This window comes from Oncorhynchus masou, chromosome 5 (genome assembly GCF_036934945.1).
Source record: "Oncorhynchus masou masou isolate Uvic2021 chromosome 5, UVic_Omas_1.1, whole genome shotgun sequence".
Classification (NCBI taxonomy): domain Eukaryota; kingdom Metazoa; phylum Chordata; class Actinopteri; order Salmoniformes; family Salmonidae; genus Oncorhynchus; species Oncorhynchus masou.
In genome coordinates this window covers 71,911,975-71,932,478 of record NC_088216.1, presented here as the reverse complement: position 1 = coordinate 71,932,478, position 20,504 = coordinate 71,911,975, and the positions used below count along the sequence as shown (strand labels likewise).

The 20,504-nt window shown below is 41.2% G+C and overlaps 1 protein-coding gene across 1 annotated transcript in view; it reads right to left on the bottom strand.

Moving 5' to 3' along the window:
- Positions 1-204: 204 nt before the first annotated feature.
- Positions 205-20,504, bottom strand: part of LOC135527844 (caM kinase-like vesicle-associated protein) — a 95,960-nt gene continuing 75,660 nt past the window's right edge. Inside the window, exons 2-11 of the mRNA XM_064956456.1 lie at positions 15,248-15,355; positions 14,811-14,942; positions 12,027-12,101; positions 11,270-11,408; positions 7,714-7,834; positions 7,122-7,197; positions 5,109-5,245; positions 4,858-4,936; positions 1,383-1,470; positions 205-1,158 (exon numbers count right to left, since the gene is read on the bottom strand). Coding sequence (XP_064812528.1) covers positions 751-1,158; positions 1,383-1,470; positions 4,858-4,936; positions 5,109-5,245; positions 7,122-7,197; positions 7,714-7,834; positions 11,270-11,408; positions 12,027-12,101; positions 14,811-14,942; positions 15,248-15,342 — 1,350 coding nt within the window. The 5' untranslated portion in view covers positions 15,343-15,355 and the 3' untranslated portion in view covers positions 205-750. The remainder of the gene's footprint in view (positions 1,159-1,382; positions 1,471-4,857; positions 4,937-5,108; positions 5,246-7,121; positions 7,198-7,713; positions 7,835-11,269; positions 11,409-12,026; positions 12,102-14,810; positions 14,943-15,247; positions 15,356-20,504) is intronic.

Here is a 20,504-nt window from a genome sequence, read left to right as displayed (position 1 = left end):
GAATCTTTACACTGACAGCCATGTGGTTCTTTCCTAAGCAGAAGGGTGGTAATGGCGTGGATACTGACTTTCACTAACGCTGGGCCTGCTGCATCCCCCAGTAAACCTACTTACTGCAGCACAAACATAACTACTGATCAGTGTATACAAAAAATAACAAAGAGAGCAATGGTCACCCCCCCCCCCCCCCAAAAAAAAAAAAAAAAAATGTTTAGAGGGGGGTGTGAAGGAGGAGTTTTACAGATCATTATGTCAAATCAACACTACAAGAGCAAAGCCAAGCTGTTCATTACCTTATTGACTGCCATGATAATGGAGTGGAATAATATGAGAGTAGGACGGGGGGAAAAGTTCCCAAACATGTTTCATTAAGAGGAAATCAAAGCATGTTTGGCATAATTACATTACACTTTCATTACAAAAGGCAAAAGTTCAGAGGAAAATATGTAGCTGTTAGCTATAACGTAAACCTCCTTTCCCCCCAAAAAACAACATAATATGGCATAATCTGGGCTGCATTAGACATAAAAAGCCCCTGTAAGACCAGAGGGTTGTTTTAAAAAGACAGAATACCTATAAAAATGTAGCCAGGTAAATTCAACACTCAGGAAAGATAGCATACAGGCTCTGTGAGATGTTACTAACGCTGCAAGTGAGAGATAAGCAGTGTCACCATGCTAGCAGCTAATGTACAGTGTGCAGGAAGGAGGATCTCTGGGAGTGAAGGTGGCATAGGAGGGCAGTGGCTGTCTAACCCTGCTCATCCCCAGCTTCAGCAGCCGGTTGGAGGGGAGTTGGGGCCTCTCCGTTACACCGCGACAAAAGATCAACCTCCTCCGGGGCGGGGGCCTCCACTGGGGCCTCCGCTGAGCTGGCCTCCTCCTCAGGTGGAGCTGTGACTTCTGCTGCAGCCTGGGGAGTGACATCACATGCCACGGCCTCCATTTCAGCAGGGGGCTCTGTGACAGCAGCAGGCTCCCCCTCAGGAGCTGCAGCAGCGGGGGCTGCGGGGTCACTGGGAGCCTGGGGGTCTGCTGGAGCTGGGGCTGGTTCTCCTGCTGCAGGACTGGTTTCTACTGCTGGGCCGGGAGTCCCAGAGTCAACACCTTTATCTGGCGCTCTCAATCGCTTCATCATGGTAGTGACCCGCACTGCTTTCTGTGGGAGGCAGTCGCAGTACACACTCAACTCAAGGGGCCTAGTTACTATATATTTTATATATTTTACAGAATATGTTTCTAATTCAAAAGTCTTGTACTTTCACCAATCACATATCCCATTTCAACTTCTCAAGGCCCATAAAACTTCTAGAAAAAATGTGTGATAGTTTCCTTCAATCTCTCCTTCAGTGATGACAAAATAGAACTGATAAAGAGGCTTACCTTCCACTTAGCTTTGGCAAAGTTCTTCTCTATCTGTGCACAGACATTATCCTTAATATTCTTATTTGATGCTGCATTTCCAGAAATCCTGAGAAGATAAAGAGGGAAAAGGTAACTTCACTATAGGTTTCCACCCAACCTTTTTATGTGGGTATAGTACGTCGGATAAAAAATAGCACGACAAGCCTGATGGAAACAGCAAAGTTGTTTCCAAATGTCGACAAAACAAAATACGCTAGACAAGGTGGGATCTTTATGCTGATAAAATTAATTATGTGCAAAATGGCAGTAAAACCCATTATACCGAAGTAAACTTGGAGTCACGGGATGAAATGCTGTGTGGTCCTCCCACTACCACTCAGGAAAGCATGCAGATTAAATAAATTATGATGAACTTCACAGGGTGGTGAACGTGCACCATGATGAACTTGATGCTCCTTTCCAATAAGGGTCTTATTCTGGTGACATCATGATCGATGCTTGGCTGCCGTAATCTCACTATTATCCATTAAAATCTCATCTTGTAAGTAGCATAGTACATTTTCTACTTTTCTTTTTTAATTGCACCGTTGGTTAGAGCCTGTAAGTAAGCATTTCACTGTAAGGTCTACTACACCTGTTGTATTTGGCGCATGTGACAAATAAACTTTGATTTGATTTGATACCCACACTGTATCTGCGAGCTGTTGGCTAGAGCAATTGTGCCAAGACCAGTAACCAGAGTGGGCACATTAGCTTTATAACAACTTTCATTGTGACAAAACCATTATTAGAGTTGAAAATGTGATGGAAATCCATGCAACTTGTCTTTTTTTATTCCGTATATAGGAATTTAACTGCAAAAATCATTGTTATGCGCATTATGTCCTCATGCATAGCCTTTTATTTGCAACAAGTCAATTTGATGGAAACACATCTCTGGTGGGAGAAAAAAATGATGCGGATTATTGAATATTCGCATGCAAATCTGAGGGAAACCAACCTAGTGACAGCTCAGCAGATGTAGATGAATATTACTAATGAAACAGCATCTATAACAACTATGAATCATCATGGCTCCAACAAACATAATGACATTGTCAAATTTGACTCCTGGTCATTTAAGAACACACTGTACCCTTATCATGAACACATCCTACTCTAAATTCATATAGTTGTTATTCACTGTGGTCCTCTGGTATATCTCCATAGTACTGTGGTCCTCCAGTATATCTCCATAGTACTGTGGTCATCCAGTATATCTCCATAGTACTGTGGTCATCCAGTATATCTCCGTAGTACTGTGGTCATCCTCCATAGTACTATCTCCGTATATCTCCATAGTACTGTGGTCATCCAGTATATCTCCGTAGTACTGTGGTCATCCAGTATATCTCCATAGTACTGTGGTCCTCCGGTATATCTCCATAGTACTGTGGTCATCCAGTATATCTCCATAGTACTGTGGCCATCCAGTATATCTCCGTAGTACTGTGGTCCTCCGGTATATCTCCATAGTACTGTGGTCCTCCGGTATATCTCCATATTACTGTAGTCCTCCGGTATATCTCCATAGTACTGTAGTCCTCCGGTATATCTCCATAGTACTGTAGTCCTCCGGTATATCTCCGTAGTACTGTTGTCCTCCGGTATATCTCCATAGTACTGTAGTCCTCCGGTATATCTCCATAGTACTGTGGTCATCCAGTATATCTCCGTAGTACTGTGGTCATCCAGTATATCTCCGTAGTACTGTGGTCATCCAGTATATCTCCATAGTACTGTGGTCCTCCGGTATATCTCCGTAGTACTGTGGCCATCCAGTATATCTCCATAGTACTGTGGTCATCCAGTATATCTCCATAGTACTGTGGTCCTCCGGTATATCTCCATAGTACTGTAGTCCTCCGGTATATCTCCATAGTACTGTAGTCCTCCGGTATATCTCCATAGTACTGTGGTCATCCAGTATATCTCCGTAGTACTGTGGTCATCCAGTATATCTCCATAGTACTGTGGTCCTCCGGTATATCTCCGTAGTACTGTGGCCATCCAGTATATCTCCGTAGTACTGTGGTCCTCCGGTATATCTCCATAGTACTGTGGTCATCCAGTATATCTCCATAGTACTGTGGTCATCCAGTATATCTCCCTAGTACTGTGGTCCTTCAGTATATCTCCATAGTACTGTGGTCCTCCGGTATATCTCCGTAGTACTGTGGCCATCCAATATATCTCCGTAGTACTGTGGTCATCCAGTATATCTCCATATATCTCCATAGTACTGTGGTCATCCAGTATATCTCCCTAGTACTGTGGTCCTTCAGTATATCTCCATAGTACTGTGGTCCTCCAGTATATCTCCGTAGTACTGTGGCCATCCAATATATCTCCGTAGTACTGTGGTCATCCAGTATATCTCCATAGTACTGTGGTCATCCAGTATATCTCCATAGTACTGTGGTCATCCAGTATATCTCCATAGTACTGTGGCCATCCAGTATATCTCCGTAGTACTGTGGTCATCCAGTATATCTCCGTAGTACTGTGGTCATCCAGTATATCTCCGTAGTACTGTGGTCATCCAGTATATCTCCGTAGTACTGTGGTCATCCAGTATATCTCCGTAGTACTGTAGTCCTCCGGTATATCTCCGTAGTACTGTGGCCATCCAGTATATCTCCGTAGTACTGTGGCCATCCAGTATATCTCCGTAGTACTGTGGCCATCCAGTATATCTCCATAGTCCTGTGGTCATCGGTATATCTCCATCCATAGTATTGTCACGGCCGTGGAAAGAAGTGGACCAAAGTGCAGCCTGCTGAGCGTACATTTTCCTTTTATTTAAAATGGCGCCAACAAAACAACAAACGGGGCTATAGTGCCACTAACAAAAGTCAACTACACACACTGAAAGGAGGGAAAAAGGGCTACCTATGTATGATTCCCAATCAGAAACAACGATAAACAGCTGTCCCTGATTGAGATCCATACCCGGCCAAAACATAGAAATAAAGAAACATAGAAAACAAAACATAGGCTCCGGACTGGAGGCCGTTGCTGGAGGCTCCGGACTGGAGGCCTTCGCTGGAGGCTCCGGACTGGAGGACGTCGCTGGAGGCTCCGGACTGGAGGACGTCGCTGGAGGCTCCGGTCTGGAGGCCGTCGTTGGAGGCTTCGTGCCATGACTACTCACTGGAGGCTTCTTGCCATGGATCATCACTGGAGGCTTTGTGCCATGGATCATCACTGGAGGCTTCTTGCCATGGATCATCACTGGAGGCTTCGTGCCGTGGATCATCACTGGAGGCTTCGTGCCGTGGATCATCACTGGAGGCTTCGTTCCGTGGATCATCACTGGAGGCTTCTTGCCATGGATCATCACTGGAGGCTTCGTACCATGGATCATCACTGGGCTGGAGAGATACACAGGAGGCCTGGTCTTCTGTTATATCTCTAATAGTAGGCTACTGTTAATAATGTGTATTTTCCATACCACTCATGGTTGATGGCCTCCTGAGCAGTCAGTCTCTGATCCTGGTCTACCTCCATCATACGGGTTACCAGGCCTTTTGCTGAAACAAAATAAAGCATAATCTCAACAAACAGCAGTTACTATTCCTGATGGAATCAGAGAACAAAAATGATCATTTTTTACATATAAAAGTAAACAGATGATATCCTCCCTTTTGAATTGCTGTTTACCCAGTAAACTGTCATTCACCTGTCACTTCATCTTAAATGTACCTGACTCTGAGATGTCGTCCCAGTATGGAGAGTCAAACTCATAGTCCCCAGCCAAGATCTTCCTGAACAGGTTCTTGTCGTGGTTTTCATAGTCGTCATCATCAGTTTCATCATAGAAAGGAGGGTTGCCTGAAAGCCTGAGGGCCACAAGACAAAAGAAGCTCGCTATGAGCTTGTATTGTCATACCATGTGCATAAATGTCACGTAAAGATATGATTTATTGCAATGGGTAATACCCTACAAATAACATTCCCTGACTAGTTTTACGCATAGCATGTGGATTACATTGATAGGCTCTTTCAGTAAAGTATTCCTGTTGTCCTTCTGTATTATTTCTAATCCCCAGTCCTCTGAGCAGACTCTAAGCCAACCCTTCTTGCAGTAGTACAGTATATGGGACCCTACAGTGGGGCAAAAAAGTATTTAGTCAGCCACCAATTGTGCAAGTTCTCCCACTTAAAAAGATGAGAGAGGCCTGTAATTTTCATCATAGGTACACTTCAACTATGACAGACAAAATGAGGGAAAAAAATCCAGAAAATCACATTGTAGGATTTTTAATGAATTTATTTGCAAATTATGGTGGAAAATAAGTATTTGGTCACCTACAAACAAGCAAGAGTTCTGGCTCTCACAGACCTGTAACTTCTTCTTTAAGAGGCTCCTCTGTCCTCCCCTCGTTACCTGCATTAATGGCACCTGTTTGAACGTGTTATCAGTATAAAAGACACCTGTCCACAACCTCAAACAGTCACAATCCAAACTCCACTATGGCCAAGACCAAAGAGCTGTCAAAGGACACCAGAAGCAAAATGGTAGACCTGAACCAGTCTGGGAAGACTGAATCTGCAATAGGTAAGCAGCTTGGTTTGAAGAAATCAACTTTGGGAGCAATTATTAGGAAATGGAAGAAATACAAGACCACTGATAATCTCCCTCGATCTGGGGCTCCATGCAAGATCTCACCCCGTGGGGTCAAAATGATCACAAGAACGGTGAGGAAAAATCCCAGAACCACACAGGGGAACCTAGTGAATGACCTGCAGAGAGCTGGGACCAAAGTAACAAAGCCTACCATCTGTAACACACTACGCCGCCAGGGACTCAAATCCTGCAGTGCCAGACTTGTCCCCCTGCTTAATAAGCCAGTACATGTCCAGGCCCGTCTGAAGTTTGCTAGAGAGCATTTGGATGATCCAGAAGAAGATTGGGAGAATGTGATATGGTCAGATGAAACCAAAATATAACTTTTTGGTAAAAACTCAACTCGTATGTTTGGAGGACAAAGAATGCTGAGTTGCATCCAAAGAACACCATACCTACTGTGAAGCATGGGGGTGGAAACATCATGCTTTGGGGCTGTTTTTCTGCAAAGGGACCAGGACGACTGATCCGTGTAAAGGAAAGAATGAATGGGGCCATGTATCGTGAGATTTTGAGTGAAAACCTCCTTCCATCAGCAAGGGCATTGAAGATGAAACGTGGCTGGGTTTTTCAGCATGACAATGATCCCAAACACACCACCCGGGCAACAAAGCATTTCGTAAGAAGCATTTCAATGTCCTGAAGTGGCCTAGCCAGTCTCCAGATCTCAACCCCATAGGAAATCTTTGGAGGGAGTTGAAAGTCTGTGTTGTCCAGCAACAGCCCCAAAACATCACTGCTCTGAAGGAGATCTGCATGGAGGAATGGGCCAAAATACCTTGTGAAGACTTACAGAAAACCTTTGACCTCTGTCATTGCCAACAAAGGGAATATAACAAAGTATTGAGATAAACTTTTGTTATTGACCAAATACTTATTTTCCACCATAATTTGCAAATAAATTCATAAAAAATCCTACAATGTGATTTTCTGGATTTTCTTTTTCTAATTTTGTCTATCATAGTTGAAGTGTACCTATGATGAAAATTACACGCATCTCTCATCTTTTTAAATGGGAGAAATTGCACAATTCGTGGCTGACTAAATACTTTTTTACCCCACTGTATGCTGATAATTAAACCACTCACAGGATGTACATGATGACACCCAGGGCCCAGCAGTCCACTGGCATGCCGTATCTCTGTCTCCCAACCACCTCTGGTGCTGCAGGGACACAAACACAGTTAAGGGTTATTTATTGATGTTTCTCTCACAAATGCTTTTCTGCACTCCCATAAACTACTCCCCAAAACCAAATCTCGAAGATACCCTGCTCCTTCCCCAGTCCTGACCCAGGTACTAATCCCTCCCTCTCTCCTCCCCCAGTCCTTACCCAGGTACTAATCCCTTCCCCGCTCCTTCCCCAGTCCTTACCCAGGTACTAATCCCTTCCCCTCTCCTCCCCCAGTCCTTACCCAGGTACTAATCCCTTCCCCTCTCCTTCCTCAGTCCTTACCCAGGTACTAATCCCTTCCCCGCTCCTTCCTCAGTCGTTAACCAGGTACTAATCCCTCCTCCTCTCCTCCCCCAGTCCTTAACCAGGTACTAATCCCTCCCCCAGTCCTTACCCAGGTACTAATCTCTCCCCAGCTCCTTTCCCAGTCCTTCCCCAGGTATTAATCCCTCTCCCAATCCTTCCCCAGTCCTTACCCAAGTACTAATCCCTTCCCCAGTCCTTACCCAGGTACTCTGGGGTTCCACAAGGGTCTTTGATGAGCCCGGTCTCCAGCTTGGCCAGGTGGAAGTCACTGATTACTATTTTGGAGTGCTTCAGGCGGTTAAAGTACACCAAGTTCTCCAGCTGAGAAAAGGAACAGGACGACAGCTAAAGTTTGCCAAAGTTTTACTAAAGTAATCTCATTCAAACGTATAGATTTAGAGCAGACTTCATCACTGTTTAAGGTAGATATTGAAGCAGTCAAACACTTCAGTGTCACACAAGTGCCTAAAAATGACAGTCCAATTTTTTTTCAAACAAAGCAAGACCACTGAATCAATCTTATCAAGAATATTTTTGCATAATAAATGTGCCTTTCAAAATGTATTTAAAAAAATGTCTCACCCATCTACACACAATACCCCAAAAGTGAAAACATGTTTTTAGAAATGTTTACATAAGTATTTGCAACCCTGAGACAAGAATGTTATAATCACCTTTTGCAGTGATTACAGCTGTTAGTCTTTCTGGGTATTTCTCTAAGAGCTTTGCACACCTGGATTGTACAATATTTGCCCATTAATCTTTTCAGAATTCTTCCATAATAATAAAATAATAAAATTTGTTATTGTTAGACAACCATTATTAAGTCTTGCCATAGATTTTCAAGCAGATTTAAGTCAAAACTGTAAGTCAGCCGCTCAGGAACATTCCCAGTCTTCTTGTTAAGCATCTCCAGTGTAGATTTGGCCTTCTTATTTAGATTATTGTCTTGCTGAAATCTGAATTCATCTCCCAGTGTCTGTTGAAAAGCAGACTGAACCAAGTTTTCCTCTTAGATTTTGCATGTGCATAGCTCCATTCCGTTTATTTTTTATCGCAAAAAACTCCCCAGTCCTTAACGATTACAGGCATACCCATTACATGATGCAGCCACCACTATGCTTGAAGATAGTGGTACACAGTAATATGTTGTAATGGATTTGCCCATAACATAACACTTTTTATTCAGGACAAAAGTTAATTGCTTTGCCACATTTTGTGCAGTATTACTTTAGTGCCCTGTTGCAAACAAGATGCATATTTTGGAATGTTTTTATTCTGTACAGGCTTCCTTCTTCTCACTGTTTCAATAAGGTAGGTATTGTGGAGTAACTACCATGTTGTTGATCCATCCTCAGTTTTCTCTTATCACAGCCATTAAACTCTGTAACTGTTTTAAAGTCATCATTAGCCTCATAGTGAAATCCCTGACCAGTTTCCTTCCTCTCCGGCAACTGAGTTAGGAAGGACGCCTGTATCTTTGTAGTGACTGGGTGTATTGATACACCATCTAAAGTGTAAGTAGTAACTTCACCATGTTCAAAGGGATATTCAATGTATTTTGTTTTACCCATCTACCATTAGGTGCCCTTTGTGAGGCATTGAAACCCTCCATGGTCTTTGTGGTTGAATCTGTGTTTGAAATGCTCTGCTCGACAGAGGGAGCTTACAAATAGTTGTACATTTGGGGTACAGAGATGAGGTAGTAATTAAAAAATCATGTTCAACAATATTATTGCCATAGATTGAGTCCATGCAACTTTTTATGTGACTTGTTAAGCACATTCTTACTTCCGAACTTACTTAGGATTGCGATAACAAAGGGGTTGAATACTTATTGACTCAATTCATTTCAGTGTTTGATTTTTAATTTGTTTGTAAAACTTTCTTAAAACATAATTCCACTTTGACATTATGGGGTATTGTGTGTAGGCCAAAGGAAAATCAAATTTAGTTTAGTCCATGTTAAATTCAGGCTATAAAACAACAAAATGTGGAAAATGTCAAGGGGTGTGCATACTTTCTGAAGGCACTGTATATAGTATATACAGTGAGCCTCAAAAATATTGAGACAGTGCATTTCCGTTTTTGTTGTTTTGGCTCTGTACTCCAGCACTTTCTATTTGAAATTATATAATGATTGTGAGGTTAAAGCGCAGACTGTCAGCTTTAATTTGAGAGTATTTTCATCTATATTGGGAGAATTGTTTAGAAATTACAGCACCAAAAGAATTGGGACAAATTAATTTATGTGTATTAAAGTAGTAAAAAGTAAAGTATTTGATCCCATATTCATTTTGGTTGTTTCAATTCATTTTGTGCACAGTAGAAATGAATGATAAATAATGCATTGTGTCATTTTGGAGTAACTTGTATTGTAAATAAGAATATAATATGTTTCTAAACACTTCTACATTAATGTGGATGGTGCCATGATTACAGATAATCCTGAATGAATCATGTTTAATGATGAGTGAGAAGGTTAGATGCACAAATATCACCCCCCCCCAAAAAAAAAATAATGCTAACCTCTCACCAATACAATAATGGTGAGAGGTTAGCATTTCTTGGGGTGTGATATTTGTGCTGGAGTACAGAGCCAAAACAACAATATGTATACATACAGTGTGATATTTGTGCTGGCTTCAGTATAAAACTGTAGCCAAAACAACAATATGTATACATACAGTATATATATCAGTAGCGTGCCGTGGTTCTGGGGCCTGGGCCTTCAGTGATGTCCTACACAGTCCCACCCGAATTCAAAAGCACCATTGTTTGTAAGTGCCCAGCCGTACTTTGGTGTCTCGTTGCTGCCTTGGTTAGACAACTCAGGTTTGCAAAGCCAGTGTGGCTCCAAACACCAAATCGATCACTTGCAAATAATAGGCATTCCCAGCAGTACAGTTTGCATAGCTTCTCGGAGCCTGTCTTTGTAGCATCGGCTTTGTAGCGTCGGCGTCTACCTTTCCTGACAATGTCTAACTTTTCTTGAAAAGTTTGTCTTGAGAATGGCGTTATAATTATATCCTCGACCAAATCGATATCTTCTCCTTCCGCCATTGTGGGTTGAAAAAACAGTTTAGTAGTACGCGAATTAATTCGTTAATCAATTTCAGTTTCCTAGTTCTGAGACCTGCCCATATAGGACCTGCCTCTCAATAATGGTAATCCAATAAAAAGACGCGCAGGCACTACGCCTGCTAGCTGGCTCCTGTGTAACACTGGAGCCAGCCAGCAGGCGTACAATAGCCAACTCTAAAGCTGATTGGTTGACACTAAATTTTAATTTCCATTCACTTTAAGCTAAAAGTGCCCGCACTGTTGATTCTGAAGGCCAGAGGGCAGATTGTAGACCCCTGGCAACACATGATGGCTGAATATGATTGGATAAAATATCTAACATAAAGACCAGCCCTCCAAATCTCAACCTGGGGCTGGAAGCAGTGCAACCAAGAGGAACGCTATGAAATGAAGAGTGTAACTCTTACTCTGGGGAATAATTTAATACATATTTGTGGGAAAATATATATTTTTTTAAATTATATTCTGATGATGTTTAGGCCAGCAGAGAAGGCCTTGCTGGCCCTGACGGCCCACCACTGATATATATACTGTATATACTCCAACCTACAGTAATTCAACACGTCAATTACTTTTAAAGAACCTGTGGCATTTAAAAGAAGGACAACATTCAGGCATTTACATTATATTGGGGTCCTCCCCTTGACCATCAGAGGCCCCAGGGCTCAGTACCTTGAGGTTCCTGTGGACAATATTCAGGGAGTGAAGGTAGGCGACGGCCTCCAACACCTGACGGACCACATTACTGGTGTCGCGCTCGGAATAGTAGCCCTGGTCCAGGATCCAATCAAATACCTCTCTGCCTGTAGCACTGTGGGAAGAACATGAGCAGGATGAAGTATGGTGCTGACCTACTGACCTAGATGCTTTGAGCCTGACAATGTCTCTGGATCAAAGCATTCACAGATACTTTTCAAAAATACAACTGACACAGACACACTTTGAACGTGTGAAAATATGGTTGAAAATTGCATTACTATGCAATTACCATAGAAATTACAGCCTCACCAAGGGCGAAGACTTTAATAGTCAACAAAATCGTGGAATCCACCAAACTTGCTGAATGTGATGATTTCATTCATTTCAACAGTGGATTCTCCTCTGATCTCTGATAGTTTACCTTATGAGCATAATTACAGACCCACAAATCAATGCAATCCTGGAGGAGATGAGTATCATATATTTAATGTATCTATGGTAATGCAATAAATCCCCAAGAACACAGACTGATGAGAATATGGAGCAACCAGAAATGAATAATATCTGAATACCAAATGAAGGCTGGAGAAGGGAAGTTCAGAGCTGTGCTCATATCTACATGGCCTCCGGCTACTACAGTTCATTCCCCATGAGTGCATAATCAACACATAGACGCCTGTTGCTGCAAAGACAGGAGCACAATCTCAACCAATCAGACGACTCAACTCACAGTTCAAGGAAGAGGAAATACTCTTTTCTGGTCTCATAGACCTCCACCAGCTGGAGAATATTGGGGTGCTTCACCCTGGATAGAGCAGGCAACAGGGGGAGAGAGGAGAGTCAAAAGGAGTGTGAGGGGTGGAGAGAGATGGGAGTGCCGTCATTGAAACACCTACAGTACAGTATATCAGTACATTAACACCCATGAATAACATGCTCCAACAGTCAGCCATGCCGAGAGGAACGGCAACCATGTGTAGGAAAAAATGCATCAGTAAACAATCAATTTAATTAAAAAAGGAGTGAGATCTGCATGCTTAAACATCTTCTTAATGTAGGAAAAATGTATACCCATAAATAATGTACTGTGCTTTATGTATGAGTTGAATGTCTGTTTATGTGGGCATTACAGTACAAGTCAAACGTTTAGACAAACCTACTCATTCAAGGGTTTTTCTTTATTTGACTATTTTCTACATCGTAGAATAATAGTGAAGACATCAAAGCTATGAAACAACACATATGGAATCATGTAGTAATCAAAAAAGTATTAAAAACATAAATATATACTCCAAATTTTTGATTCCTCAATGTAGCCACCCTTTGCCTTGATGACAGCATTGCACACTCTTGGCATTCTCTCAACCAGCTTCACCTGGAATGCTTTCCCAATAATCTAGAAGGAGTTCCCACATATGCTAAGCACTTGTTGGCTGCTTTTCCTTCACTCTGCGGTGCAACTCATCCCAAAACATCTCAATTTGGTTGAGGTCGGGTGATTGTGGAGGCCCGGTCATCTGATCACTCTCCTTCTTGGTCAAATAGCCTTACACAGCCTGGAGGTGTGTTTTGGGTCATCGTCCTGTTAAAAAAACTAATTATAATCCCACTAAGTGCAAACCGGAAGGGATGACGTATCGCTGCAGAGCGCTGTGGTAGCAATACTGGTTAAGTGTGCCTTGAATTCTAAATAAATGCGTCTCACAAAGACATGGCGGTTGGAACCAAAAAGCAACAATTTGGAGTCATCAGACCAAAGGACAGATTTCTACTGTTCTAATGTCCATTACTTGTGTTTTTGGCCCAAGCAAGTCTCTTCTTATTATTGGTGTCCTTTAGTAGTGGTTTCGTTGCAGCAATTTGACCATGTCCTGATTCACGCAGTCTCCTCTGAACAGTTGATTTTGAGATGTGTCTGTTACTTGATCTACATAAGTTGCAATCTGAGGTGCAGTTAATTGCCGATTTCTGAGGCTGGTAACTCTAATGAACTTATCTTCTGCAGCAGAGGTAACTCTGATTTTCCTTTCCTCTGGTGGTCCTCATGAGAGCCAGTTTCATCATAGCGCTTGATGGTTTTTGCGACTGCACTTGAAGAAACTTTAAAAGTTCTTGAAATTTTACAGCTTGACTGACCTTCATGTCTTAAAGTAATGATGGACTGTCATATCTCTTTGCCAATTTGAGCTGTTCTTGACATAATATGGACTTGGTCTTGTACCAAATCAGGCATTCTTCTGCATACCAACCCTACCTTGTCACAACACAAGTAATCAAATGCATTAAGAAGTAAAGAAATTACACAAATACATTTTGAACAAGGCATACCTGTTAATTGAAATGCATTCCAGGTGACTACCTCATGAAGCTAGTTGAGAGAATGCCAAGAGTTTGCAAAGCTGTCAACAAGGCAAAGGGTGGCTACTTTGAAGAATGTCAAAAATAAAATCTATTTTGATTTGTTTCACACTTTTTTGGTTAATTCATGATTCCATGTGTGTTATTTCATAGTTTTTATGTCTTAACTATTATTCTACAATGTAAAAATACTCGTAATTCCAGAAAAACCCTGGAATGAGTAGGTGTGTTCAAACCTTTGACTTGTACTGTATGTGCAAGGACGACTATGTGGCAGAACAGTATAGAGTGCTTGACTATGACCATGATAACGACTGCACAAGCTAAAAAACTTCAAGGTGAGTTTTGTCAGTGAGGCGATGAACAATGCAGAGTGTAACACTTAAGATGTTAGACAACATGGAAACCATTGGCCATATGTGGTAGGTGTGCTGCTGGCTTTCAATGGTGCTTCAGGGGATTGGACTGACAGACTGGTATATTTTCCAGTCACTGAAAGTAATGGCCACCAACCACAAGAAAATAAATCAAATTCTCCTGTTTGAGAATTTGAAGAAAACAATTGAAATTGCAAGCCCGATGAAGGTCATGCTTTTGTGTATTGGGAGAAAAGACTCCACGGTATTAGATAGCCCTTCAAGAAATGACACTTTCATCTTCCATTATGTACATTGGCTTTTTCATCTGTGTTCTTTGAGTTCCCTGCTGCCTGTAACAAATTGTTTGATAAGGCTCAGGTTATGCTAATGTTGGTTTTACTGGATAGGGATGTGATGAAAGAGAGGCTGCCACAGAATGATGAATAAGGAGCCTAATGGGAGAAAAATAGTTGGAGATAAACACCGTTGGAGAAAATAATGCTACCCAGTGTGATCATTCAGTGGGATGAAGTTTGCATTCCTTTTTCATAAAAAATGCTACAGACATTTCTCTGTTCTTCGCTCTAATGGATGTCCACTGTGCGCATTCTGTCTTTCAGAAGATAAAGTGTATAGAAACGAAACATCGTATTCCTCATAGAGATTACACATTCACATAGCCTACAGGAATAGTACACCATCTGTTACAAAACTAAATTTGTTTACAGAGAATAGTTTTGTGAATGCAGACACAAAATGACAGATGGCAGAGGTTAAAGTTGATAAAAGCAACTCACATCTTTAAAATGAGGATCTCATTTTTTGCAGCCTTCCGAACTTTCCTCCCATCCTTTTTCAAGAACTTTTTACAAGTAAACATTTTCAGTGTGTTTTTGTCCTTGGCCCTGAAGATCTCACAGAACTCCTCCCTGAAAAGGAAATGCACAAAATCACACATTTATAAACATCCAAATAAACGTAAATGGGTTTTTAAATGAGTAAAGCCTTGATAATGATTTTATCATTATGGCTATGGGAACAGCCTTCCTATACATTGTAGGTGGACTTGAATAACACATTTGTCCTTTGATTTTTGATAGATTTTTTACTTAGTACATTTTCAAATAATCTGGTGCCATATCATACAAAGGAAAAACCCATACTAAAGGGTTGATGGTGGGGTTCCTGTATTTCCTGTTTGTTCAGTCTGGTGGACCACTAGCAGCATACTTACGATTTAACAATCTGTCCCAGGTCATATTTATCAGTCACCTCTAAGGGATTGTTGTAATCCTTCTTTTCCCCGAGCGTTAAACAGCCAAATGGCATGGCCACTCTTGCCCTGAGAGAGAGAGAGAGAGAGAGAGAGAGAGAGAGAGAGAGAGAGAGAGAGAGAGACCTGGAATCATGTAATGCATGTCACACACTATTTACCATGACTGTACATTATTACACACCACATCAAACAGCATCCCTAAAACATGAAACATGGCACCAGTGGCGAGAAAGAGGGACTGATAAACAGCCAACGCCAGCAGACAGTATGGTACGACTGTTGAGCCGATTATTTCACTTGGCTCCTATAACAAGCCTTTGATAATCTTCTATTAACAACACCACATTTTGATGAGCTGCAGAGCGTGATGCAAGGAGCTGCTTGGCGACTCAACTTTAAAAGCAGCAGGCAACTGACTGACAGGGGGGTCCAAATGCTAACGGAGCCTGAGAATAGAAACTCTAATGCATTGTGCTCCATCAGCGAGTCTGCCAGCCTGCCACGGCAACAAGTGAAGTATTTCCAATCAGGGAAGAGGAGCGACCGATTATGAGCAGAACACCAGAGGACACAGAAAAATGAAAGTGCTTTATGGTTCCGCATGACATTTATGGACCTAATTGCAGTGCTGCTTCTACTTCTCTAAGAGCACTGAGTGAAACTGGAGAACAACCTATCGAAATGTACTGTAGAGGAGTTTATGGACAGCTTAATTGGCATGTTATTTTGTTATTTTGGGGGGGTATTGTATCGTCTCTTAATAAAGACAAGGCCATAGAGTTGTTTTGGAAGTCTGTTTTGGAAGTCATGAAATGAAAGGAGTGTATTGACAAATGTTTGATTTTGGAGAGAGAATCTGTTATGTACTTGAGTGAAGACCCAAAAGCGGTTTAACAGAAACAGAGTTCTTTTAATGAAAAAACAGGAATGGCATAGATCCTCTTCCGACGTTGTCAATGGCACAATAGACTACCCGCAGAGAGGGCGACAAATGAAACATAAAGTCCTCTGATGAATAGCTGGGTAGCGGCGACAGGCTGCAGGTCGCTCTGGGTCGGTGCGGGTCACAGAGGAACGGTGGTAGCTGATCACACGTAGCATATGATGAACTGGACACGGTGCAAACAAAAGATAGTTAGTAGTGTACAGGATGCACCTGCCAGACAGACTCCGACAGGATAGGACTAGGAGGAAGCAAACGAGACGATAGCTTGCTTCTGGCATGAGAAACACAAACGAGAATCTGACACCAAAAGTAGCAGGAACAGAGAGAGAAATAGAGACCTAATCAGAGGGAAAAAAGGGAACAGGTGGGGAAAGGGTGAACGAGGTAGTTAGGGGAGATGAGGAACAGCTGGAGAAGGAGAGAAAGAGAAGGTAACCTAATAAGACCAGCAGAGAGAGACAGAGTGAAGAGAAAGGACAGGAACAGATATAATAAGACATGACAGAATCTATCTGGATAAGTGAATGAGCTAATATACAGTGCCTTGCGAAAGTATTCGGCCCCCTTGAACTTTGCGAACTTTTGCCACATTTCAGGCTTCAAACATAAAGATATAAAACTGTATTTTTTGTGAAGAATCAACAACAAGTGGGACACAATCATGAAGTGGAACGACATTTATTGGATATTTCAAACTTTTTTAACAAATCAAAAACTGAAAAATTGGGCTTGCAAAATTATTCAGCCCTTGTTGTTGATTCTTCACAAAAAAATACAGTTTTATATCTTTATGTTTGAAGCCTGAAATGTGGCAAAAGGTCGCAAAGTTCAAGGGGGCCTTTCGCAAGGCACTGTACCTACTCATTCAAGGGTTATTCTTAATTTTTTACTATTTTCTACATGGTAGAATAATAGTGTAGACATCAAAACTGAAATAACACATGGAATCATGAATTAACCAAAAAAGTGTTAAACAAATCAAAATAGATTTTAGATTTGAGATTCTTCAAAGTAGCCATGTGTCGTGTAGTGCAGGCGAGGACAGTGTGTTGTGTAGCGCAGGCGAGGAGAGAGTGTGTGTCGTGTAGTGCAGGCGAGGACAGTGTGTTGTGTATCGCAGGCGAGGAGAGAGTTTGTGTCGTGTAGTGCAGGCGAGGAGAGAGTTTGTGTCGTGTAGTGCAGGCGAGGAGAGAGTTTGTGTCGTGTAGCGCAGGCGAGGAGAGAGTTTGTGTCGTGTAGTGCAGGCGAGACAAAGCATTCACCTTTCCCTGATCCCTCCCTCCAATAGACAATGCAGCTTGGGAAAGAAATAGACTCCTGCTAGAGCATCATTCAAATTAAAGCAGAGCTGGTCTGGCAAGCCTCGCCATTAACAAACACATCAGGAAAATATTGATTTTACTAATGCACATACAAGACAATAAAAATAAAATTGTCTTTCCCCAAGTGGCTATAAAACAGACAGACAGACAGACAGACAGACAGACAGACAGACAGACAGACAGACAGACAGACAGAGATAAAACTATGGTTCTCTTTTTTAAAGCATGAGTTCTAGACAGACCAGACAGACAGACAGACAGACAGACAGACAGACAGACAGACAGACAGACAGACAGACAGACAGACAGACAGACAGACAGACAGACAGACAGACAGACAGACAGACAGACAGACAGACAGACAGACAGACAGAGATAAAACCTTGTTATGGTTCTCTTTTTTAAAGCCCTGATGAGTTCTATCGGATGCTGCCAGGGTAAAATGAATGTCCACTAAAGTAACAGATCTAAGCAAACAAACATGTATCCTAAAAGTGGAAGTGATTACAGATTAGGGCGATTGCAACATTACGGACTTTACATTTGCATGTAAAATCACAACTTTAATGTCTCACAGAATGGACAAACAAAATATAAATTAAACTTTTGATGTGTGTCTACAGTACTCATTAGGGGGAATGTATCCCCCAAAAAATCAGACTTGTTGGAGAAATTTAGCAAATAAGAAGTGTTATGATGTTACATGAACTGGACAAGCTTTTTGGGGAGACTGAACATATTAGCAAAAGTTTGAGTTTGTAAGTCTTAAGTCAAAATACGCATTGTAATTTCAAAGGAAATGCTTAGCTGAACAGAAAAATGATCATTTTGAAAAGATTGTCTTTTCCATTATTACTTTAGAGGGGAAAAACATCCGTTATGGATATTACACACTCCATTATGGATGTTGCAGAGTCTGAAAAAGACATTCAAATCTGAAAGATGTCTTGATCAAATTCATAACACATCTGTTGTCTTTTAGAATGTTTTTAAAATGTCAGCAAAAGGCATAGTACCTTAGGATTGGATAATTACAGGTAGCCTGAATAGTATACAAGGCCAGGAACCACACCCTTTATATACACTGAGTGTACAAAACATTATGAACACCTGCTCTTTCCATGATATAGACTGACTAGGTGAATCCAGGTGAAAGCTTTGATCCATTATTGATGTCACTTGTTCAATCCACTTCAATCAGTGTAGAACAGGTTAATGAAGGATTTGTAAGCCTTGAGACAATTGAAACCTGGATTGTGTATGTGTGCCATTCAGAGGGTGAATGGGTAAGAACCGGAAGCGTAGTGTTATGAGTTCACCCCGCTATCATCCAGAAGGCGAGGTCAGTACAGGTGCATCAAAGCAGGGACCGAGAGACTGAAAAACAGCTTCTATCTCAAGGCCATCAGACCACCACTAACATTGAGTGGCTGCTGCCAACACACTGACTCAACTCCAGCCACTTTAATAATGGGAATTGATGGAAATTGATGTAAAATATATCACTAGCCACTTTAAACAATGCTACTTAATATAATGTTTACATACCTTACATTATTCATCTCATATGTATATGTATATACTGTACTCTATATCATCTCCTGCATCTTTATGTAATACATGTATCACTAGCCACTTTAAACTATGCCACTTTGCTTACATACCCTACATTACTCATCTCATATGTATATACTGTACTCGATACCATCTACTGCATCTTGCCTATGCCGTTCTGTACCATCACTCATTCATATATCTTTATGTACATATTCTTTATCCCTTTATACTTGTGTGTATAAGGTAGTAGTTTTGGAATTGTTAGGTTAGATTACTCGTTGGTTATTATTGCAATGTCGGAACTAGAAGTACAAGCATTTCGCTACACTCGCATTAACATCTGCTAACCATGTGTATGTGACAAATAAATTTGATTTGATAAGACAAAATATTTAAGTGCCTTGAACGAGGTATGGTAGAAGGTGCCAGACGCACCGGTTTGTGTCAAGAACTGCTACGCTGCTGGGGTTTTCATGCTCAACAGTTTCCCGTGTGTATCAAGAATGGTCCACCACCCGAAGGACATGCAGCCAATATTGGTGCAACTCAATATTAGGAAGGTTTTCGTAATGTATTGTACACTCTGTGTATATAAAAAAAGACACAAATATAAAACTTTTTCTGCACGACAATTTTTCTGAAATATTGTACAAGATATGCAAATGTGCGTATACTACATGTGCGTATACTAGCAGACTATTTTTCTAGACACTGGATAAGGTCCGAATATTCTGGGGGACTTTCAATTGAAAAATACACTATAGGACTATTCACAGATTATTGAAAAACACATTTCATCTTTCTATCCAGAAATCAGTACTGTCATGTATGAGAAATGCCTTTCGGCATGTACTGTATATTCCAAGAGAATCTTAGCTAAAACACCAAATTTTCAAGATATCAACAATGAATTGCTTCAGTAAAAGTCTGAAGAATACATCCCAAAAAATCACACAAATGGTGGTGAATAAACAAGCTTCTGAAGCCAAGATATTATACATCGATATCCATCACATCCACAAGCGTTATGAATGTTACGGATATCATAATGCTGAAAAAGGATACTGACAATGAAAGTAACAAAACCAATTATATACCATATAAAACCTTGATGAAAGTGAATGTTTTATAACAACTTTTGCCCCCCAAAATACGTTATGGATGATACATTACCTGTCCCAGTCCCTATCTTTACAAGACTGTAGAACACGCAAACAAAACTCAAGACAATTCAATTTGGTCTGTATTGCTACCCTGTAATCTCATCTTCATAAGTAACACTGGTGGACAGCTGTGAGTGGAAAAAAAGCTCTGTGAGCCCTTTCTAAAAGCCATGAAATATGATTGACTGAAAACCCTTTTTTGAGACTTGGCCACCTACCCTTTATTG